This window comes from Notechis scutatus, chromosome Z (assembly GCF_049901735.1).
Source record: "Notechis scutatus isolate UNSWTSFEM ecotype Mainland chromosome Z, rNotScu1.2, whole genome shotgun sequence".
Taxonomy (NCBI): domain Eukaryota; kingdom Metazoa; phylum Chordata; class Lepidosauria; order Squamata; family Elapidae; genus Notechis; species Notechis scutatus.
In genome coordinates, this window is record NC_142025.1 from 105,048,823 (window position 1) to 105,073,113 (window position 24,291).

The 24,291-nt window shown below is 38.3% G+C and overlaps 1 protein-coding gene and 1 pseudogene across 2 annotated transcripts in view; one reads left to right on the forward strand and one right to left on the reverse strand.

Annotated features, from left to right (window-relative positions):
* Positions 1-24,291, forward strand: part of TRIM28 (tripartite motif containing 28) — a 31,024-nt gene that overhangs the window by 2,134 nt on the left and 4,599 nt on the right. Inside the window, exons 2-15 of one of the 2 annotated variants that reach the window (XM_026686071.2) lie at positions 8,707-8,819; positions 8,929-9,061; positions 9,737-9,872; positions 10,878-10,994; positions 15,479-15,593; positions 18,045-18,191; positions 18,392-18,506; positions 18,716-18,843; positions 18,988-19,125; positions 19,382-19,412; positions 20,327-20,363; positions 21,470-21,674; positions 22,567-22,877; positions 24,152-24,272. In XM_026686071.2, coding sequence (XP_026541856.1) covers positions 8,707-8,819; positions 8,929-9,061; positions 9,737-9,872; positions 10,878-10,994; positions 15,479-15,593; positions 18,045-18,191; positions 18,392-18,506; positions 18,716-18,843; positions 18,988-19,125; positions 19,382-19,412; positions 20,327-20,363; positions 21,470-21,674; positions 22,567-22,877; positions 24,152-24,272 — 1,847 coding nt within the window. The remainder of the gene's footprint in view (positions 1-8,706; positions 8,820-8,928; positions 9,062-9,736; positions 9,873-10,877; positions 10,995-15,478; positions 15,594-18,044; positions 18,192-18,391; positions 18,507-18,715; positions 18,844-18,987; positions 19,126-19,381; positions 19,413-20,326; positions 20,364-21,469; positions 21,675-22,566; positions 22,878-24,151; positions 24,273-24,291) is intronic. The other variant, XM_026686072.2, reaches the window with a different exon arrangement.
* LOC113424409 (small nucleolar RNA U3) lies at positions 5,018-5,171 on the reverse strand (annotated as a pseudogene).

The following is a 24,291-nucleotide window of genomic DNA, read 5'->3' on the forward strand; positions in this document are numbered from 1 at the left end:
TTCTGATTCAGAGCATAGGGGCAGGAATGGTCTTTGCCCAGAACTCTGCTAGACTTCACTGAGATGGTTTGTTTGTCCTTCCATCTCTCATTTGATGCATAATAAAGAAAAAAAACGAGAGTGGTTTCAGGAGGAAATTTAACTTCCAGAAAGAAGAGAGATAGATCCTGCCATATCTTATTTGGTTTCTGTTTAACTGTTCAATTAAAAGTTATTACTTTTTGAGCAAAACTTTCTGGAGAGATGATTCAATCTGGCATAAATAACAGGAACTCATGTTTTGCATATTGCAGTCAAGCAAAACAATGTTATTGCATATAAAGGTAAAGATACATTTCAGGAAAATGTTTAAAGTGGAATTGTATCAACGTCTCCTCTTCCAGAAATAAAATATATCTGTTCTCTTTTAGAAGCCTGGAGAGAAGTTGGCATCAAAAGAAAGTGGGGAAGTGATGGCTGGATAAGTAAGGAATTCTAAAAATAATTGGGAGGGCAGACTGCTGTGGAAGGGAAGTCTTGGTAATGAAGAGGGTCAATTATCAGATAAATTTGAACACACCTGTTCACAGTCAGGCAAGGTCCACCTCATCTTTATTAAAATATCATGGATGACAATCATGTATCCTTTATAGATTTTATGTATCTCAAACCTATAGTGGAAAAGGTTGGACACATAAGAGGCAGTATCATCAAACCCTAACATCAGTCTTAGACACTATTATTTATGGTAACATTTCTGAGTTATGTCAGTTGAATAAAAAAAAGCACCTAATTTTTAAAAACCCACCTCACCATAAAATCATATAATAGCAAATTCCTGAATGGAAATTTTCTTCAAATACAGATGATTTCATTGTAACAAGAATCAAAGAACTACCTTTTAGTGATTTATTGATTGAAAGGACATTAATTATCTTAAGATTTGTTTATTGGTTTAACGGTATAGATTATAGTATTAAAAATTATAGTCTTCAGTGCAACCTGAGTGAAACACAAAGTTAACCTGCCAGAAATAAGGACCACAATATGTACAAGCATTCCCACCTTTGCATTATAACATTTTTCATTTTTCAGTGTAATCTGGTTCCTGATTAACTTTCATCTAGGCATTTAAAATAAAAAAATCCCAAAACTGCCCAAATTTATGGTTATGGAACCTTTTGAAAACTGGGCTTGGATATACAGGTAATCCTCAACTTACAACAGTTCATTTAGTAGCTGTTTAAAGTCACAGTGGTACTGTGACATGACCATTTTTCACAATTACAATGTCTGTAACATCCCCATGTCATGATTTACATTTAGATGCTTGATAACTGATTTATATTTCAAAATGTTCTGTTTGAATAATTTATAGCAGACAAAAAGGTAGACAAGACAGAATCTGTCTGGCAAGATAATTTTCTAGATAAATGCCCCAGAGCCATATAGAACTTTATACAATTATAACTTCATTTGAAAGCACTGAAAATCAAAGAAATCCTGGTGATGACAGCACTGGATCTGCCCAATAAACATGCATCTGACCCTGCTTATTCTTTTATTCTTTTGAATTTTGTGTGTTTGTGTATGTGTAACAGAAAAAGATAGAATGCAGCCGCTGAGAACTGTTTACAATCCTTCCATACCTTCACCAAGACATGCACTGTATTGGTTAACTTTTATAAGTACAGATTGGAGGCAGGCTGGGAGAACAATAGATAATTTCATCACACAAAAAATTATGGGGATAAGAGTACAGACAAAGAGAAATGGTGCGTGTTGTGCTGACGGTCAGAGAAGAGTTGGCTATAGTTTTAGGCCAGGAGTCTTCAAACTTGACAGCTTTAAGACTTGTTGATTTCAACTCCTAGAATTCCTCCTCCAGTCATGTTAGCTCAGGAATTCTGGGAGTTGAAGTCCACAAGTCTTAAATTTGCCAAGTTTGAAGACCCTTGTTTAGGCTCTTGGAAAGGAAGAAGTGATGGCTGGCAAATAATAACAGATTAGTAACTTTAACTGCTGAAAACAAACTTGTTCCAGAGTCAGGCAAATTGCTGAAGGATTTCAAAAGGCTACTAAAGAAAGGAAGTAACCAAGTAACATGTGGGAAGATAATCCATTGTGAGATCATTTTCCAAAGGAAGATCAAAAGAACACAAATGTCCTACTAGCCAAAAGTGCCTGTCAAGTATAATTAATATGCTTAATTTTTAAGAGAATGGGGGTGGTTGGGTGGGTTTACAAGTACCTTCTAATTGTATAGTTTTAACAAATACACTACAGGCCAAAATAGTTAACTTAGAAATGCTTGAACAGCTATTCATAAATCAGATCACTGCCTCCTTATGACAAAAGAGATGGAAAGGCAGCAGGAGAATTGGGGAGAAACAGGATGTAACGTTTTAGCTGAAATGCTGCTTCCTTAAAAAAAAATCTGCATTGCTGGATGAAACACATTGCTTGCCTTATAAATAAAAGAAGAAAAACCTCAGAAGGTCTTCAGAATAGTTTGGTTAGTATAGGGTTCGCCAACCTTTTGGACCTCAGGGATCACCAAACTCATAATTTTAGATCCCAGGGACCACTAACATGTTATGTGGGCATGGCCTAATTTGTGGGTATGGCTTGGTCATGTAACAACTGGGCATGGCGTATGTAAATATTATAAATATATAAATATTGAATTTGTTATGTTAAAAAAGAGCAACTTTTACCCAAAATCAGGCAAAGTAGGCAGGCAGATCGAGTTGCTCACAGAATCACAGATTCGTTCAGAGATCTATCTGCCATTGGCTAGCTCAGTCTGTCACATAAAATTTGCTTGCAAGCAAACTCATAAAATTTGCTAGTAAGCAAACTCACAAAATTAACTCACAACACACCATGTATGTAAATATTGAATTTTTTATAAAAAAAAGAGCAACTTTTACTCAAAACCAGGCAAAGCAGGCAGATTGAGTTGCTCACATCGGCTACCTGAGTCTCTCACATCGGCTACCTGAGTCTCTCAAATTTGCTTGCTGTGAGTCTGCACTGAATTTGCTTGCAAGCAAACCTTCAGTCCTAAGGGAGGTTCAGCTGTGCTTAAAAGCAGAGCCGAAGATCTAAAGACTAGCTAGAAAGCAAGAAATCGAACCATTTTCTGCTTCCTAGCTAATCTAAATCTCCCAGTACAGCAGAACAGATGATAGTCGGAAAAAGGAAAAATAGCAATTTAGCAGACAAGTTTGCTGGGTAAGGAGTGAGTGGGCGGGGAGGGTTCCCACGGGCCATGTGGGCAGCGCAGCCTTGTGTTTCTGCACAGCCTGGATTAATTGCTTTGGAAGGGTGTTCTGGGGGTGAGATTTCTCTGCAGCCCACCAAAATTTTCTCACAGCCCACTGGTTGGAAAACAGGAAACAGTTTTAATCTCAATTTTAGTCACTGATTGGTGACTTTGTACCAATAACCTCACAGGTAGTAGTTTGGGGGGGGGGGGAGAGGACTGTTAGTATGTTCACTGCCTTTGAGTTATTCGTAAAAATAATAAAGGTGGAATTAAAAAAATAGCTTTATATCCTGTCTTTATTTTTATAAGTAGCTCAATGTGGGGAACATATCCAACACACATTCCAGGATTTGAATCTCCCACTTTGTAGCTGGGTGCCTTAACCACTACACCAAACTGGTTGCCAGTCTTTCCCCAGCTTGGTCCCTTAAGTAAGAATAATCCTCGACTCTCATTTGGTGTGAAGGGTTTACTTTACTAAAGGCCAAGCGGATTACAGTATAGCAAAGTTAGAACTGAAGTTTGCAGCAAGCTTTCCCAGTTAACTTTCCCCATTCAGTTCTTTTCCAAGTCCTTGCCCTTGCAAGTCCCTTATTGTCCAAGAGTATGTGAATAAACTGTTTTGGAAACTAAAGTTCCTCTCCCTTGAAATTCCCCTATTGAATAAATTGTTTTGGAAACTGTCTCTTCAACGGCCCTTTGCATTTCATTCCTAGCGCTTTGTCCTTGAGTTGGTATCTCTAGAAGATAAGATGAGTAGTTAGCCTTCCCTCCTCCCAGACTTCTCTCCTCCCAACAGGCTCCCTTCCCTGGCAGCTAGCGAATGATGGCAATTCTGACATTAGTTTCCAAAATTTCCCCCCCAAAATCCCAATGAATATATGTGTGGCTAAGTTAGAGTGCTAAGATTTTAAAGATCATGTGTTCATTTGTCCAGAGCGCTACTTTAGACACAATGATAAGCAGTCACTCTATAGGGAATGTTACTGCAGGCTAGTCTATAGATTTGAATAGATTTTTAAAAGGGTATCCATTTCCTATTGCACATGGCAGAAAAAAAACCATGCCCTTTTCTCATTTTTCTTTTAGCTAAAAGTAGTTTGCTATTTCAATGAGATAATAAGGAAGTGAAGGCTTAACTATTTTTCTATAGGGATTTTGTAGGATTGAGTTTTATCAATTTTGTCCACTTAAAGATATGTGGACTTCAACTCCCACAATTCCTCTGACAGCATGCTGGATATATATTTTTTCCCCTGTCTCCAGAATTAATACAGGATAAACACATCAGGAGATTTTATCCTCTCATATGCTAACTGTGACTGTCTTTTGATTGGGAAACAATTCAAATTGGTAGAAACTTGGCTAACAAGCAATTATCCATTTTTGTGATAATCAAGAAAATACAGTGTACATCATCTGGAACTGAAACTTGAGAACAGATTTTAATTTGGTACATGTTCTCTTAAGATACTCCTGCAGAATTATGATAAATAGAAAATCTTGGTTGCTTTCTAAGGATAATGTCTTTCTTCCTTACATTGAATATATGAAGCTGCTTCTCACTAACCTTTAGCTAGTCTAATCTGGTGCATGGGTGTATAAGACATCTGTAGGGCCTCTTCTACCTCTGGATAGTTTTCCTGATATGGAAGTCCTGTTTCTCAGTCTTTTGTTGTTTCAGCCTTTAAAGCATTGCTACAATAGGATATAATGTTGCGCCAATTGTTGCAGATTAATTTTGTGAAGTAGTGGTACTTAAAAAGTTTAACTCTGAGGCTATCCTATCCTATTAAAAGTTTAATTCTGGGACTATCCTATGTAAATAGGACGATTTCTGTACAACATCTGATGGTAGGCAAATTTCGAGTGCATTTCTCTAGTTGGATACTATAGAAATGATCCCTGAAAGTATAGTCTTTGTATAGTCTTTATATTTGTGTATACATGATGTATATGTACACATCTATAATGTATACATGATTTTGTGTGAGTGTATGTGAATTCAGCAAGGCAAAACGCAGTGTTCAGTACACCCTATCAGTGTTTATTTTCTTGGTTCTATCAAAAACATGCTTTTTGCTTTGCTGAATTCTGCCCCATAATACCTTTGGGGGACAAGATGTCATTTAGGACAAGGCCACTACTAATTTCTGTGCAAAATGTCTGAGCAAGAAACCATGTTTTACAATGAGATGAAACTGAGATGCATGCATGTGTGTGTAAATGTTATTAGTATGTAAAAAAGTCTGAGGCAAACTTGTGCAGTTTTCACAAAGTATTTTAAATTATGGCAGCAAATAATTGTTATGCTCAATACATTCCAAATGATTTTAGTTGGATCTAGATCAGGTAACATCAGATGATATATGGGTAATAATTTATTGATCCAAATAACGGTTTTTTCCTAAGCAAAACTTACACACACACACAAACATACACACACACACACACACACGGCATGGAAATTGCAACTGTGTCATACATTCTCATGATGCTATACTTTAATTTGGAAATGAGTTATTTCCTGATACTGCCTTTGAAAAATCTTTGGAGGATTCCTTTTGAATTTAAATAATAAATCCCTATTGTAAACATTTCTTTTGTAAAATGGCTAAGAATAAGATTACTTCATGCAAACTGATGGGTCTGACATGATGAAGATACTTTGGATACTAGGTAATGTCAGTGAATGAAGAAATGACTAGGAGGAGGAATAAGAAAGAATATTATTTGTTTTTTTGAACCTGCACTGTCAGTAAGTCAGTAGGTAGGTGTACAAATGAGAGGTGAATGGAAAACGTTAATCACTGGGGTCTGAAAGCTAATAAACAGATGAGCAAGCCGGATAGCAGAAAGTAAAAATATTGGGATTCTGAATATGCTTTAACAGACATGATATTTTTCTGATTAAAATCGGAATTCCGATTTTTTGGGGAATCGCCTGGGCGGTGCGAGCGGCGGGCGGGCGATTTCTTGGCGAGCGGCGGGTGGGGCGGGCGAGCGGCGGGCGGGTGATTTCTTGGCACGCGGTGGGGGGTCTCTTGGCCGGCCCCGATTTTTTTTTCAGAGGGGAATATCATGCCTGTTTAAGAACATTTGTATATAATTTTATCAAGTGAAAATATTGTTTGTTTTATTGCTTTTATTTATTTAACTTGCCTTTTTGTCTGACCTTTTCTGAAATACTAGCTTTTAGGACTAATAGCTTTCCAGACATCTGCTTCTATGTCTACTAATTCAAGGCCAAAAGTGTGGGAAATATGGCGATAGCTGGAAAGTTATATTTTTGCTTGATAAAACTATATCAAAAGACTCCTGTGAAGTTAGAGAAAAAGGATTTCTCATAACAATACAACAATGAAACTATTTGCAAGGATTCTTTTTTTGTCAACAAGAAGCAGTTCAATTTAAAAAGCATCCTGAAATGATGTGACTGTAATTCATCTATTTTATTTGCCAAATCTCAACTTGCTCATTTTAGACGAGAAGAATTACACTGTAGGCTATTGTCTTTTTTTTAACATGGAATATTTTTTTATTCTGTGCATATATTCCTGATGTATCTGAAAGTGAAAGTAGGTGTAACAAAGTGAATATTATAATCCTGATGATCAAGATTTTGTGTAGGGAAGAGAGTAGTTATTGAGAGTAGTTATGTGACCTTGCATAGCTTTATCATCAAATTAATATTGCGCACCTGTACTTAATGTTAGGCACTCTTTTTCTGATAAGAGGAATTGTGAGTTGGGTGCCCTCCCACCAGTCAGTGAGAAAGTCCAGTGTGGGGACACAGCTGGATGGAGATATGTGGGTTGGAACCCCATTATGGTAAGAGCAAATGCTGGAGTACTATAGCTTCTGTCACCACTCCCAGGTTGGCTGCGAATATCTGAATTGTATATTTGGGAGGGAGAAACACCTCCGCCCCCCAGGTAAGTGAACCAGGACCTGTCAGGAGGCCAGGGTTAGCAGGGGATGAAATCTCGGGGGTCTCAAGGACAGGTTGTTACATCCAAATGGTGATGACGGGACATTTCAACAGAGAGTGGGCTCCATATGAGGAAGGCACCCCCAATACTTAAATACTGATGCTATATTCTGGCCCTCTTTGCTCATGTCAAGGCCTTGGTCAGTATACTAATAGGCATAAGGTTTTGGTCTGTTGCTACTTAATGGCAGGTCAACCAATAATAAGGCTTTTACAGGAAGAGCAAGCTGACATGGTATATAGTAGTGAGAGCTGGACTGGGCCAAGTAGGATTGCCCTCTTGGAAATATGCCTAACTGGGTTTAGGGTTTGGCGCCAGCTGAGATGGCAGGGGAGGAGAAATATCATTTGTCATCTGGGAATCTATAGTCGCTGTCAGGACCTGCTCCATAAGTTTCTGGTTGTGAAAAGCTGTTTCTGAAATTAAGGTGACAGGAGCAGCTGGGATGGTTGCTGTGTAACCGCTTCCCTGCTGCATAGTAACTGCCTTGCTGGAGCTGTTGGAAGGCACTTCAGGATTGCTGATGGAGATCCCCAGCATCATGGTTCAGCTTGTGGTCCTTGAAGTGGACCCGGAAAATGAATATTTTTTCGCCTGACTCAGGACCTATCCATATCCAGATTTTGGTTTCTTGGCAGTTTTTGTAGTCTGTCTCTCTCTGTCCCCTGTCCCCCCCCCCCTTCCCCTGGCGTGGCTTTGAGGTTCCACATCTGCAAGAAGGCTGGACCCATTTGGTTGGTCTGTCCTCGGAGACCTAATTCTGTTGGACCTGAAGAAGTGGAGATGGTCCTATAGAATGCAAACACCATAGGGGGATTTAATCTATACCCCTCCTGGCTATATAAGGCTGCTTGTTAGGTGACGTGTGGGTGAATCCATCTGATGGTGAATTCATCCTTGTTGGAGGGATTGTTCCCTGATTTTTAAAGGAGACTGATACTCCTACTCAAGAAACCATTGCTAGATTGTACCATTTTACAATTTTCTTTCAGTGCCCCATCTCCCCATTCTAGGAAAGGTGGTTGGGAAGGAGACGGCATTGCAACTCCAGAGGATGCTGGTGGAAACTGATTATCCTGACTTATTTAGTCAGGTTTTGGGGCCAGGTATCTCTAGGAGGAGATCTCTAGCACTAATGTGACATAATTGTGCTATTAGTGGCAATATTACTCTGACTTTTTATAAGCAAAATTTATAGAAAGCTGAAGAAATGGCATGAGGAAAGATTGAGCAGTATTTTGGCATAATACATAAAAGTTTCTTAACGCTATATGTTTTAAAAACTCTTGATCAGTCACTAGATGTTATTACATTTAATAATCCATCTAGAGTGAGCAAACAAGCTCTCACAAGTAAATCAATTAGGTGCCATCTGATGCTAAGATGTGGCTAGAATGGTATTTGAAAAGAAGTGTTTGCTTTTCTGTACACCTGTAGATTTTAAATTTCCTTTTTATCCCCCAGTGGTTGATTGCCCAGTTTGCAAGCACCAGTGTTATCTAAAAGACATTGTGGAGAATTACTTTTTGAGGGATGATGACAAGGAAGCTCTTGGTGATGCTAGAGATGCTAATCAGGTAATATTTGCTTTATGAATGTGACTTGTCTATTTTACATCTCCAGGGCTGGGGATGTGGCCTGGGTTTTCTTTTATTGATTGATTAATCAGTAGCATTTTCCTATTAGTGTTGCACTAGCTGTGAAGATAATGCCCCTGCCACCAGCTTTTGTGTGGAATGCCAAGAGCCCCTGTGTGAGACATGTGTGGAGGCCCATCAGAGAGTGAAGTACACTAAGGACCATACAGTCCGATCCACAGGTATGCAGTAACACAAAGAGAAGGCCTCATACTAATCACAGAGGCTGCTATGGACAAAAATGTAAACTTGACTTGGGGGATATGCTAAACTGAGTCAAACTATTTCATTGAGGGCTGCATCAGGGTTGTGCTTGACCTCAGAGGGCTGGGGGACATGGCCATGGTGGGTGTGGCCAGCTCAACATCACTCGTGCAGGGTGGGGGAGCACCTGTGGTGGCCAAGTGCTAAGGCAGGACTTCCCTGAGATTCTCCCTCATTCTCATAATCTCCCTCCCTCTTCGTTCTCCTTTCTTCTTCCTTTTCCCCTTTCCTTCGTTTTCCTTCCTTGCTCTCTTCCCGTCTTTCCTTCTTTGTCTTTTTTGTCTTTCTTCTTTTCTGTCCCTTCTTGCATGCTCAAATGCAAAAGGAGAAACATTTCTCCTTTTTTTTTAGTTTGTTTTGATAGCCCTCTGTCAGCGAAAATTGAGCTTGCAAGCTCTGTTTTCATTGGCAGAGGCACCACGGGCCAGTCCTTTGCTGTTTCCAGGCCGGCCCTGAGGGCCAGACATAAGCCTTAAGTTTGACACCTTGGTTCACTAAAGTAAACTATTTTCATATACATATTAGCATCTCATATAGTCCCTGCAAGCCAAACTATCCACATAAATAAGCATTCCGTTACTCTTTCTGTTCAGGCTCCTCCAAATCGCAGGCCAGAGAGAAGACTATCTACTGCTCTGTCCATAAACATGAGCCTCTTGTTCTGTTCTGTGATACCTGTGACACCCTGACATGCCGGGACTGTCAGCTGAATGCTCACAAAGATCACCAGTAAGCTTTTCTGTAGATTGTATAATCATATTCCTGTTAATTATGGGGTGATTCTGCAGTTTTCTGGGAATGTAGGATTCATTATCTTGGGTCAGCAGAATTAGCAACCCTTTCAGGTCTTGGATACTCCTTCCTGTCTTTGTGCCGTGTGGTGAATTCTCCTCTCAACACATTTTTTTAAATGGTAATGATATCTGCACGAGAATGGTGATTTTAATAGATTTAGTTCTATTTCCTGAGATTCTGAGCAATTTTACTTTTGAATATTGATAGGTATTGTTTAAGGATGTTGCAAATGCTACAGTTTCTGGGGAACAGAATTTCAAATGATCGTCCTAACTTTGCTTCTCTCTCTTTTTAGAATACATATATGAACTTTCCATTACATGTTCTTAAATATGCTTTAAATAAATGTAAATGTTTCTGTCTTCAGCAGCTTTCATAAGTTTAGTTTTCCTTCTCACACTTTGAAAAAGATGTGTGTGCTGTCTTGCAGTGTCTTCTTTATGTCTAGCAGTACTCTTCTTTCTCTGGTCTTGGTTGAAGTGAGTATTGATTCAGGTAGTCCTTTGCTTAGTGGCTGGACTTGCACCAATACTAAACAAGTTGTACTTATGATAGGTCCTTGAAGTTCCAGCTATGGCAGTGATATTGCAGTCACACAATCATGATCTCTGATGCTCCCTGCTGGCTTCCCACAGAGCAAAGTCAGTGAAGAAGCCAGCAGGAAGTCAGTCATGTGGGTCTTCCTTTAACTACCCATGTGATTTTCACTTAACAAAGGCAGTTGTGACTGCCAGAATTGCCATTGCTAAGTGGCACGGTCATGTGATGTCACACTTTTATGACTGTCATTTAACAGTGGCAATTCTGGTCTCATTTGCTGTCAATTAACATTAAGTCCCTGTAATGTCAAACTTTTCCTGTGGTTGCTAAGCTAACTGTATACAGTGCTCATTTTTATGCTACATTTTGAAACAAATGTTAAGAATAATTTCTTTGTAGGTACCAGTTCTTGGATGATGCAGTCAAGAATCAACGCAAGATGCTGGCTTCATTGGTCAAGCGCCTTGGGGATAAAAATGCCAATCTCCAGAAGTCAACCAAGGAAGTGCGCACCTCGTAAGTGTCCTTTGCTAAGAAACACAAATATTTTAAGTGTTTCCCTTGATATGTCTAAACCTTGAGGGAAGAGAAAGACAACTCCTTCTGATGCATTCTAGTGGAGTTTGGGCTATACAATTGAAAAACATTTTGTAGTTATGAGTCTTAACATCTTGCCTTGAAGTTTTAAGGACAAAATAGTGACATTAATTGATGGATCTTTGTAAGAAGGATAAGCTGAATGTCACTGTCTGGTCCTTATTTAGGAAAGGACAATTGCAAGAAACACTCTCAAGGACATATATATGAAATAACCAAACTCAATGAGGACTTTTATTTTTTATCTTCTCTTAACTCCTTTTGAAGCTGGCCTGTATTGTGGCTCATATGAAGGACCCAGTTTTCTCATTGCACATGCTCCACACTAATAAAATGGACTTGTTTAGCTTTGGGTTAGCGTAGTGTTTAAATATAATCATTGTGGTTTGTGAATAACAGTGTATCAAGTGGTGTGTTCTGTGGATAAATCACAATTGGCAATGTTTAGATTGTTGTCAGGCTTACCTCTGTTCAAAACTCAAGGAAGAAACTCCTCCCCCCACTCCATTCATTTAGAGAAGAGGTACTTTTACTAAGTTTGAAATGATAGCGAAAGCAAGGCAAGATCTAATTCAAAATGCGCAAAAGTTACAGATTGAAAGTCACCCCAAATCCCTCCCCCCAGAGGATCCAGCACTGAAAGTCCAGTCAACGTCCAATATGATCTTGTGGAAAAAGCCTGTCTTCAAATATTTCTCCCATCTGGAGTCTCAGGAGGTTGGCCTTGACAGTGTGTAAACAACTCCACTCAGCAGCACATAGTTCATGAGTGCAAACCTCCCTTTCAGTTCTCATGGGACTACACCAACTCGCTTCCTGATCCCAAGTACCCAGGCCCCCCTTCCCCATTACTATGGCAGCCGATAGCAAGCATGCTGAAGAAACCCATGCTGGAGATCCAGCTGACATTAGTCTTGTGCTGCATTAAACAGCCATGAACAGGTTTTAGGAGGTGCATATCTCTTCTTTAAAACTAGTACAATGTGACTTCTGTTTATATAATTTATAATAAATAAAAATTATAATAATGTAAAGGTAAATCTAAGAAAGCTTCCTATTTGGAAAGAGAAATTTTGTTATATTATTCTATATCTGCTGCCATCTTTTGTGTCAATCTTCTCTAACTTGGCATCTTTTATTGTTTTGGATTGCTGCTTTTTATATTCCCAGAAAAGATGTTTTTATAAAAAAATTATATTTATTTGCAAAGGTAGAGAGAAAGAAAATAAATACCAAACAAAGACAAAGGAAAAAAAAGTGTATAGAACAAAATATTAAAATACACATAAAATGTCTCCTGGTTGAATACTGATAAATATATTTCGGCAATAGCTGTTCCCTCTCTTGCAAAACAGGTCCACCATTTATGAACTTCTACATCTAATATTTGCAAAATTGGTATACATCATTAAAACATAATAAATATAGAAATCAATTAATGAATTTGATCAACTATCTACTACAAAAATGCCTTTTGTAGGCATTTTACCTACAAAAATGCAGGTAACAGGCAGTTCCAACAATCAAGCTAAACTTCAAAGACTTCTGTCAACAATTTTATTCTATTTAGACTGTAGAAAGTCCACAAGCAAGCTCTAATCAACTCACTGCAACCATTGTCTTTGATCTGTCAAGGATCAAATACCATCAAATGATTCTTTATAATAACAACTTCTAGCCTGTCATCTTCACTTTTCTTTAAAATTAGAAATGGAAATCTTTCCAAACAGCTGTTTCTCACTCCCCCAAAATGTGGATCTCCATTGAAGATATCTCCGTAGTACTTGTTCAGTAAATTTCCCTGCAAATTGGAACATGTCTCTTGACAGTTGTCTTCTAGTTAACACTATTCCACAGTGTTCATCAATTTTCCTAAGAAAGTCCTGTTTATTAATGCCTCTTTCAGCCTCTCCTAGCAAATCTCCAGTTTTCAAGCAAAACTCTTTGTCTTTCAAATCTTTTCAGCAATTTATTTCCAATTCATCCATGGCTGATTTAACTACTGTTGCCTTTATCTGGATGTCGCTTAAGAATGATTGAAATTGTGACCAATTCATCAAAACTTCTACCTGATTTTTTCATTTAAAGCTAGTAAGTTAGCAATTTTTTTAAAAGAAAAGTTTTCAAGAAGGCTTTAAGGTTAAAGTCATTTGAGTCCCATCTCTTTTATATATCTTTTTGGGGGCATTATAGAACATGTAGAATGGATACTATTCAGAGTGCTTCATTTATTATTACCTTGGTTTTAATATAATCCCAATCTCCTTTATAACCAAACTTTCACAACAGAGTGTAAGCAGTTCTTTTATCAAGGACAAAGAGAGTGGATTTCTATAACAAATAACCATAGAAGAAGCTAGCATTATCTTAGCTAAGATAATAATTCTCACAGCAGAGAATAACAAAATGGGGGAGGAAAGTTCACATCGTTTTTGTAATAAAAGGACGAGTATATATAAAAATAAAAAGCGATGGAATTCTTTTATAAAAAATAAGTAAAATGCGAAATCTTTAGAATAGAAATCAGATCAAATCATTTTCACTAAGAAAGAAAACCCTTAGATTGCTGATTTCCTTGCAGTGAAAGAAAATGTTTTAAAATATGAATATGAAATATGAAGTAAGACAAACTTTACATTTGTAATCAAGCAAAAGAACATAGGCAAATCAGCATTCAGCCAAGCTATTAACAATTAAACTTCAAAAAATGATATTAAACACGGAAGTATGTCTAAAAATACAAACAGCTGCAAGAAAAAATGGAGACCCAACTCTCTAGCCACTCTTACTGAGAGTTGCAATTGTCTAGATTTCTCTTCTCGGGCAATTACATGGTGGTACAAAGGTTGTAATAGGTCATCTCTAGTTTCGCCCATTCAAATCTGGGAAATGTGCTGCCAGAGCCAACTTTGGCAGCAAAGTTAGCTGTTTGTCAGCAAGGAGAAAAAAACGCCCCACCGTTCAGTACCCCATTTTCTAGGGCTCTCACAGGAATGATCTTTTAAACAATAGAGAATCTTATATGAAGTATTTCATTTTATCTATTTATAAAATGTATTGGTCTCCCATCTTATTATAAGGTAACTCTGGGTGGCTTATAGTCTATATATAAAATTAAAAGCAAGAATTAAAAACCAAGGACAGGTATCTGTTGTTGATTGATCAACCACCCCCATTGTCCTGTTCCCCCATTGGATCCCCAGGCCAACTGGCAAAGCCACAACTTTAGGCCCTTGTGAAAAGATAAGAGGGTTGGGGCCAACTTCACATGGTGAAGGGAGGGAATGTTCCAGAGTGTAGGAACAACAGGAGAGAAGCCTCCCATCCTGGATTCGGCCAGCTGGAATAATCAGGCTGATGGGAACTGCAGCACGTCTCCTTTGCCAGTATGAGTGGTATGGGCCAATCCCAGTAGGGTGAGAAGATTCCTTAGGTAACTTGGACCCATGCCATGAAGGGCTTTAAAAGTGGTCAACAACACCTTTAATTGCACTTGGAAGCAGACTGGTAAGCCATGCAGCTTGCAGAGCAGTGCTGTTATAGTGGCCATTCCCCCCCCAAACTGCCCACACCTGCGCTTAGCACAGGTGTAGTAGCTCTGCGTGGTCTTCAAGGGTAGCATATTACAATAGTCCGACCTGAAATCACTAGGGACAGAATGACTGGGTGGAGGCAATCCTGGTCCAGGAAAGGCCACAATTGCAATTTTTCTGCAAAAGATTGTCACTGTGTGCAATACATTTGGCACACAAATAGTGTTCCAGACAATACAGATAGTACTTGACCTGTGGCCATTCGAAGTTACAATGCCAACAAAAAAAGTTAATTATGAATGGTCCTCCTACTCAGAACCATTGTAGCATCTCCACAGTCGCATGATTAAAATTTGGGAACTTGACAACAGGCATGTATTTACAATGATTGCAGTGGGTCACATGACTACTATTTGTAACCTTCCCAGTTGGCTCCCAACAAGCAAAATCAATGGGGAAAGCTGGATTCACCTAATGACTATGTGATTCACTTTATTTCTGTGATTTGCTTAACCATGGCAAAAAAATCGTAAAATTGGGCACGTCTCACTTAATATCTTCCTTGATTAACAATGGAAATTGTGGTCCCAATTGTGATTGTAAGTCGAGGATTACCTGTAGTGTTGGCAAATTAAGGAAGATAGGAAAAGAGAAATGCTGGAAACATTGGCTCAGCAGGTGTAGGTTAGGTAGAACAGAAAGGTGCATAAATTATCCCTGAGAATCTTTGGCTTTTATTTCAGCTGAAACCTGGAATAACATTTTCTAAACAGTAGCCTACTTGAAACAAGAATAACATCTTTTATTTTTTTGCATACCCGAGTTTGTAAGTGATCGTAGAGTAAGAAAATTATGTTACTGCCTCAACAGGATCCGGCAGGTGGCAGATGTGCAGAAACGTGTGCAGGTAGATGTGAAGATGTCTATCTTGCAAATTATGAAGGAGCTCAATAAACGTGCTAAGGTGCTGGTTAGTGATGCACAGGTAAGACAGGAATGAGAATATTGGCCAGTACAGTGTAATGTTGAACTACAAACTTCTACAGTTGCAGGATACCTTCCATCCTATAAATTCGTTTGGCAGTGTCTTCATTTTCTCCTTTTAAAGTATTTGATTAGTTTTATTACTGCAAAAGGGTTGTACAAAAAATAGATCAAAAATAGAAATAGAAATAGCACTTAGGTTATATACTGCTTTACAGTGCTTTAAGCCCTCTCTAAGCGGTTTATAAAGTCTGCTCATTGCCCCAACAATTTGGGTCTTCATTTTACGGATCTTGAAAGGATGGAAGGCTGAGTCAACTTTGAGCCTGGTGAGATTCGATCTGCCAGATTGCATGCAGTTAGCAGAAGGAGCCTGCAGTTCTGCACTCTAACCACTGAGCCACTGTGGCTCAAATGCAAGAAGTAAGGTAAAATGTAAAAAGTTCAATCCCTTCATTTTTTCCGTCAAGCATTCTTACTTAGATATTTATATGTTAAACTTTTAATAGTTGTTTATATCAATTTCAGTCATTTTTTTTTCAATTGTTTGTAGTATCTTTGAGAGGCTACGTTCCAAATACCTTCATTTGCTTGCTCTATAATCTGTTGTAAAGTACATTTCTTCTTGAGTTTGGCTTAACTTCTGTTGTGAATATATATAATTTCTTAATGGTTGTGGTTGTATATTCTCCCAATTTTAGTCTTCAATTTTTGTATTGTTGGCAAGGTTCTTTTTCCCCAAATTGAAATATTGTTTCTGGTCACTATTGTAATTCTTTGCATTTATACTCTCAATAATTTCTAAGAAAATATATGGGATTTCAATTCAGATTTTATTTTAAAATTCCCTGAATGTTTTGACTTGTTTCCAGTATTAAAATTTTTGGGCCTATCAATCACTTTCTTTTTAAAGACATTTCCATTGTTTATTGTTATATAGTTTGTCCAATTTGTCCATTGACAATGGAATTATATAACTATATAAAATGTTATTCAGTTATCTCTTAAATTAGAGTTTGGGGTAGTATTTATTGATTTCCCCTCCCTTCCAATGAATCCATTGATCCACTGCACTTCTTTATAGTTTTGTATCCAGTTTGTCACAATTTTTGTATTGTTATTGTATCAGTGTAGTGTTTCGGTTACAATATACAATCTAATTAATGATCTTTAATTTCTATGTTAAATTATTTTGCCTTTCAAAATCTCTTTGTTTTTTAAAGGTTATTTTCTGCTCATTACTTAAAAATGCATCAACTATTGTAGGTTCCTTCTTTGTTCTTATTATGTCTTTAATCTGTTTCCTGCATCTGAAGATTTCATACTGGCCCAAGTGATTAAATCTTCCTCACTGAAGTTATTCTTAGAGTAAAACATTATTTGACTGGTGATGCTAATGGTGAAATAACTGTTTTTCTTTTTCTTTTAAAAGTTTCCAGATTTTTAACAACTTTAGCTTACAGTGCATTGTTTCAGCATTTTCCACCTTTTGTTCGACTTTCATTCTCTTTAATCAAACAAATGGCTAGTGGTCTGCCCTCCAGTGAGTGCACAATCCCACAGCTACATTTCACTTCCCATTTCATGGCAAAAGCCTCTTTTCTATGTATTAAATAATCTTTCCCTATGCAAGAAACTTTTTGAAAGTCAAAGAATTGGATATTCCCCTTCCTCAAACTCTTGGTCGCAGAACCTCAGAATCCACCTAGGATAATTGCAACATGCAAAACAAGTGGAATATTAAATTCTGATAATCTTAATACTAGCTGACTACACAAAACTGTCTCTTTATTGAAAGTCTTTTCCATATTCAAGAATTCATCAAACTTTATTAGTCTCTCTCTCATCTCTCAATTAAATCTTTAAAGACTTTTGATTTGGTGGTAAAATGAGGTATAAATCATCCCTTGTACCCAAAATCTCCAGAAATGGTATTTCATTTTTAGTTTAGAGGCATCATCTCTTGAATAGCCTACATTGTATTCTCCCATGGCTTAATCTCTTGCTAACCAATAATCTATCATAAATACCTGTGCTGTCTTCCTATTTTCAGAATCTGCTTTCAGTTGCAGGGGGTGGGGGTGGGGAGATTAGTTGACGTTTGTAAAAGACAGGATAGCACAGAACCATGGGAGGTTGCATACTACCACTGTAAAGTGGAGGAAATAGGAACATTAAATAGTAAATAGGTTTCTCTCTGCATTTGGCCTTGACAACTATTTCACACAATAAGGATAGGATTTTGCAGTGATTCTCTAGGGTCTCTTCTATAATTAGAAGAGACCCTAGAAGATTATTATCCCCGTAAAGAAGAATGACAACAATGAATCATGAGGGTACAATAGAGATCTTCTTGAGGGTAATATAATGGGAAAGGATGTCTTATCTGCCTTGATTATGTGAGTGTGCCTCGCACTTTCTGTTTCTTTACCCAATTTTCTCTGTTTTCCAGAAAGTCACTGAAGGCCAACAAGAGAAATTGGAAAGGCAGCATTGGGCCATGACTAAGCTGCAGCGCCACCAAGAACATATCTTGCGCTTTGCTAATTGGGCCTTAGAGAGTGACAACAACACTGCATTGCTGCTCTCGAAGAAACTGGTATGTCCCTTGGTTAATAAATGATTTTGGGGGGAGGGGGACAAAGCTTAAGAGTTAAGTGACCTGGCCTGCCTCTGTTTTACTATTTTCATGGCAATGTAATGGCAATGCAGAACATAAATTTATATTTTTGTTGTTTCATATATAATTGGCATTTTATCCCTCTCTTTTATCCTCTCCCATTTTTTTTCTTCCTTTAGATTTATTTTCAACTGCACAGGGCTCTAAAGATGATTGTAGATCCAGTGGAACCTCATGGAGACATGAAGTTCCAGTGGGACTTAAATGCCTGGATCAAGAGTGCAGAGACGTTTGGTGAGTGATGATGAAATTAATATTTTTCTGCTCAACATGTTTGGAGATTTGAGCTGTATTTCAAGGGGGGCCATCAGGATAGAAACGATAAGCATCTGCAAAATTAGAGGATGTAGAAAAATTCTTAGTTTTTCAAAAGCATTAATTGAAAGTTGATATTGTGGGACTGGAAATGCCAGCCACATTCAGATCTTTCTTCTCCTCCTCAGGTCAGATTGTGTCAGAACGGAGTGGTTTGCCAGTGACTGCCAATGCCCAAACACCCCAACAGCGGACTAACGCTGCTTCTGCTGCAGCAGGAGTGGCAGTCAGACAAGGTTCTGTCCCCCCTTCTCAGGTACTGGTTCTTGTTTGTGCAGTTTTTTCTCCAGTGGTAGCCTGGTGCATCTGAACCAGCAGTTTCAGCTGGTCAACCCGTCTCTACAATCTGGGAGATGCTAACAGGGTAGTTACAGGCTTCGTGGTACACTTTTCTATGTAGGGTGTCCAACAGATGTCTCTGCAGACAAGCATAATGAATAAGGGAGCTTTGCTTCAGCCTGTGCTGCCTTCCAACAGCCAGCGGCAGGCCATCCCTGACTGCTATATCAATGATGCCAGTGCCTCTTCTGCTGGACAGGTGAGCAGAACACAGGACAAGGAAGATTCCTTAATGCACGAGCATGCTTGGTGGTGCACTGATGAAATGAGATGGAAGCTGGTACCGATTCTTCCTAGAAGAGAAATACATTAAATTGAAAAACTGCAGTCGGGGGCCTTGTTTTATACAAGGCCAAGAACAACTAAACATACATTGCTAAAAGATGGCAAGGAATCAGTTTTGGACTTAGCCGTGTATTGTATTTAATATTATATTTTTCTCACATTTCTTTCAGCCTATGGACCTTGGTGATGGCTTTGGTGTAGGTAAGGAATACGAAAGGGAAAGTAGTGTGTTCAGCAAGAATCTATAGAGCGAAGCCAGGGAAAGCCCGTTCTTTGGGTTATCATTTCACTCTGATTGTGACTTGATAGAAGTAAAAATTCAGGGTGGATTTGATCTAAATCAAGTAATCATAATTTAAATCACTGGTAAAAGGGATTAATTTAAATCAACTTGATTTAACTCATTTTTAAAAAGCAACTGTCATCTCTGTCCCTCAGTGGTTCTTCCTCTGACCTGCTGTTGACTCATCGACAGTCCCATTCACTTTAATGGGACAGCTGGTGATGCAGCAGTGGTACAACAAGGTGAGGGACGTGGTGGGCAGCAAGTGAGTGGATGCCTGCTAACAAGTGTTGCCATGATGGATCTGAAGTGAGAAGTGCTCTTTAAATGTAACGGCTCATTCTTGCTGGTACTTAGAATCTTTAATATTATTTGCAAACAGAATGAAGGTATCCCATTTAGCTTGCAAAGCTTGGATTCATTGAATGAGTTCACAAAAGTGTAAATATTGCAGAACATACAGCCTCATGCTACCTAACGCAGAATATACAGCCTCTAAGCTCCATTTCATGCTGAACAAACTAAATTATTAATGTATCTTAAATAGAAAAATATCTTTCGATAGATTTTTACCTCAAAAGCATTTTATTAAAATAAATTGGATTAAAAATCAAAATATATGATTAAAAACAGATTTATATAAAAAATCAGATTTAAATCAAAATCCATTTTTTATTTTTAAAAAAAGTCATCTTTTTTTATCCACCCTGCAGGAAAATGTCAGTCCTGGGCAAAAATATCACAGTGGATTTTGTTGAGAGATTAGAATGGGGGACAACTCATGAGTTTCTTGACACTTGTTTCTTTTTTCTTTTTCTTTTTTTAACAACAGAAGGATCATATTCTGGTGAAATGTCTGGAATAAAAAGGTAAATCATATTTATTTCTGTTTTGCTATATCTTTTTAGGGTGCTGGGAGGCCATCCTGCCATAGTTCCAGATGTTTTTTGAGTACTGGGAGTTAACATCCATTTTGTTTTGTTTTTTTATTCCTAAGCATGCGTTCCGTTATGTGACAGGAAACAAGGTCTTATCCTGCAGAAAAAAAGTTTGCTTGATTATGGATAGCAGTATTGGCATTCAGGGCCTTTATGTTGAGAATGAAATTTATATTGGAGCTTGAAATGGGTTAGTTGAACTGTTGAAATTATTTTATTTTACCCCAGAGAAACATGTCTTATTCCATATCCTGTGGCTCTATATACTAGAATGCAGGAAATGCCACTGAAGAAGCATTTGAGCTATCTACAGAGAAGACTTAATTGTAGAAGTTACTCTGGATGCATTGGAAGGGTTTGGTCCCATCAACATAAACATGACATGTAGAGATTGGCAACCCCCCCTCCCCCCCTTTTATGTCTGTGTTCATGAGTGATGGCAAATACATCTTCATAATTTTTATGACAACATTTCTTTTAGGTTTATAAGCTGCTTAGAATACTTTGGTCAGAAAATAGAGAAGAATAATTTGTGAATGTTCATTTCCCCCCACCCCCACCCCCGAAAGTAGATTTGGGCAGGGGGGGGTGGGACTGACAGCCATTGAGAATAGTAAATTGCATTGTCATGGAGCTAAGTTGCATAAACTGTTTTTCCTTGCTTGGCACAAACTATAGGAAAGAGTTATATATATCAACAAGATATATATAACTCCTTCTCCAAATGGTAACAGTACTAAAAATATTGTACTGCTGAACTCCATGCAACTGTACAATCAGAATCTACAACCAGCCTCCATATAGAATTGGAAGCAAGGTTCTCTATGGAGAAAGGCCTTATTAGACGACTTGTCTTAAGCAAAAGGATCCCAACTTGGAGATGCATTTTGGATTAGCTATTGTGAACTAAGTCTTAGAACGTCAAAAAAATTGATAATGTTTCAGTATGTAGTTTAATTTAGCCCTGTGAATTAGGTTTTTATTGTGCTAGAATTATCTCTGGCCTGTTACCTAACATAATCCCTGCATGTTCCCAGAACCCGTGTCCAGGATGGAGAAACTGGTCTTGTCCGGAAAGTGCCCCGGGTTAGTCTGGAGCGACTGGATGTGGATTTGACATCAGATAACCAGCCACCTGTCTTCAAAGTCTTTCCGGGCAATTCCCGTGAAGATTACAATCTCATTGTGATTGAACAAGGAGGTCAGCAAAGCGCTACCCAACAAGCAGGTGCTACAGTGAAGGTCAGCATTGTTTTTTGTTTTCTTTTTAGAATAGTCTTGTTTCTGAGTAAGTTAGCAGAAACAACATGTAGCAGTCTTGGTTGCTTGATAGAAGTCTTAAAACTAAGCCAGCTGTTATCTTTTGCATATATTACTTTGAAGTGCCAGCTCTTGCGATATGGAAGCAGGAATAGGCCATGAAGGTTGGTGCAATATGTGTGTGGGAGTGAGTGAGAATGAATGATAATGGAAGCAGACATATGAGATCTTTTAAAAATTGTGTTAAGGTTGTTCTGGGATTTAATTTGTAGAAATACCAGAAATAAGCTTGAATTAAAATGAAATGGGTGGTGGTGGTAATAATTATCTAGAAGGAAGAAGCTCCTTTGAACTACAGAGGATCAAAGGGCTTTTTGGAGGGTTTCGCAGAAGTTTGGATAATGGTGATAGAATGTGTACTAAGCAATCCTCTTCCCCGATTTTGGGCAGCAGAGAGCTTTGCCAGAGAGAGGCCCAGATTAAGAAATTGCAGGGTCCTGAGCTGGATGGTGGAGGGAAGTTGAGGGTGCAGCCTCAATTTTCTACAATATCTCAAGATATATCTAGATTAAATTCTGTCCATTAGCCAGAAATGAGTTTCTCGGTTTGGCTTGACGCAATAAGAATAGAATTTTACAGTGATTCTCTAGGGTCTCTTCTACCTTGAAGATAATTATCTGTAAAGAAGAATTACAACAATGAATTATGAAGATAGTATAGAGATCTTGAGGGTAATAAAATGACCAAGTTTATACCAGCGATGCAGTTTAAATTATCTGTCCTAATGAGTTTCCTTTTGCTGTTTTTTCCTTTGCCCCCTTTTTTTTTTTTGCCTATTTTTCTTATGCATTGTCATTCTTTTCTTGTCCTCTAGGAGGAGCAGATGGAGGCAGCCATTGAACATCCTGCTTCTGCCTCAGATACTAAAGACACCAAGCCAGTTATCTTGGCCCAGGATTCCCTTCTTCCAGAAGGCTCTGTAGCCCCCCGGCTGATCTCCCCCAGTGGCAGCACCAGCTCTGCCATGGAAATGCAGTCTGTTCATAGCCATGATGGCACAGCTAATGGGGAGGAAAATGCTTGCTGCAGGATCTGCCTGAAAGCTGGTGCTGTAGTCATGTGTGATAGTTGCAAAAAGTGCTACCACTTGGATTGTCACCTGCCTGCCCTTCAGGAAATCCCTGGGTACAGGCTTTTGTATATGCAGTTTTCCTTGTCATGAAAGAGTAGAAGATGTAGTTGCAGCAAATCCAGTGTTTTCATCCTTGTAACTATTGCAAACCAACCTCCCCCCCACAAAAATGAGTTGCAATATCAGTGTGGTTATAGCTATTGCCTTCTCTCTCCTTGTGTCTAACGCTCCAAAGTTACAATGCCTGACAGGAACTCATATGGTAGACCACTACAGTTGCTGTTCTGTGTTTCCATTTTTTTTCTAAGGCAGATAAGATTTGGAAATGAAACAAGAGCACCCTTTTCACACATGTAAGAATTGTTCTAATGAGATCTCAGGCACCTGGTGATGGGGAGGAAAAGTGCGGTCATGGCTTGCTATAAAGTTTGGAGATTCAGTTGAAAAAAAATGGTCATTGCTTTGAGTGCCTCATCTTGTACAATTCTTGCAGAGGTATATGATAGGAAATAGCGCTCTTGGAATAGTGCTCTCACATATGTTAATAATTAAGATGAAGTAAGAATGGACGGTTCTTGTAAAGGCAAGCTCCCTAGAATTAGAAGGCACAGTGATTGATCGATTGAATTATATCATATCATCTTTGGGAAATCCTCCATTTGCACAATATTTACAGGGCATGCACTAATAGAGAAGTGAAATACTTCAGATTTTTTTAAAACAATTTTTTTTAGATCTTAAGTTCAGCAAAGTTGTGATTGAATATTATGATAGAATAACTCAATATTTGGGTAACGGAAGAAAAAGCAAAAGTGTTCATCCATTAAAAGCAAATACATACCTTCCTGAGTATTAAAATTCCACTACTATGCCTTGAATATTGTGTAGTATAGTGACTGGTCTGAATAGAATAGGCTGTCAGTGTAATTATTTGGGAAGCAATGACAACAGCGATGACAGAGGTATAGCGCTGGCCTAATTTTTAAGTTGAGAAAATAATTGATGTCAGTAGAAATGAAATTTATTTCATAGAAAATCAAATTGGCCAGGCAAAAGAACAGGTTACCTCTTCAAGAACCTGAACATAAGTCAGGCACCCCTAAAACCTAAGACTCTTTCTACAATTCTTTGCAATAGAATCATTTTCTAGTTGTATCTGGGTTTACATAGAGAGCCTAAAAGCATTCTTGGGAGAATAAAGATGGCAATTTGACTTTAAAGCAGTCTTTAGCAAACAGTTATTATTGGGTATACCTATCTGCGTATAGATGCCCATGCCTTGTAGCTGCAAGTGATCTGTATATTTAACATGCACTTCATTTTGCAGCCAGGATTGGAAATGTCTACTGTGTGCTGATCCAGTAATAGCCACTGGAGAAGAAGGGACTGACTTGGCTGCAATCTTCAAAGATGGAGAACCAAAAATGCTGTCAAATGTTGATCAGAAGGTTGGTCTAACTGAGAGGT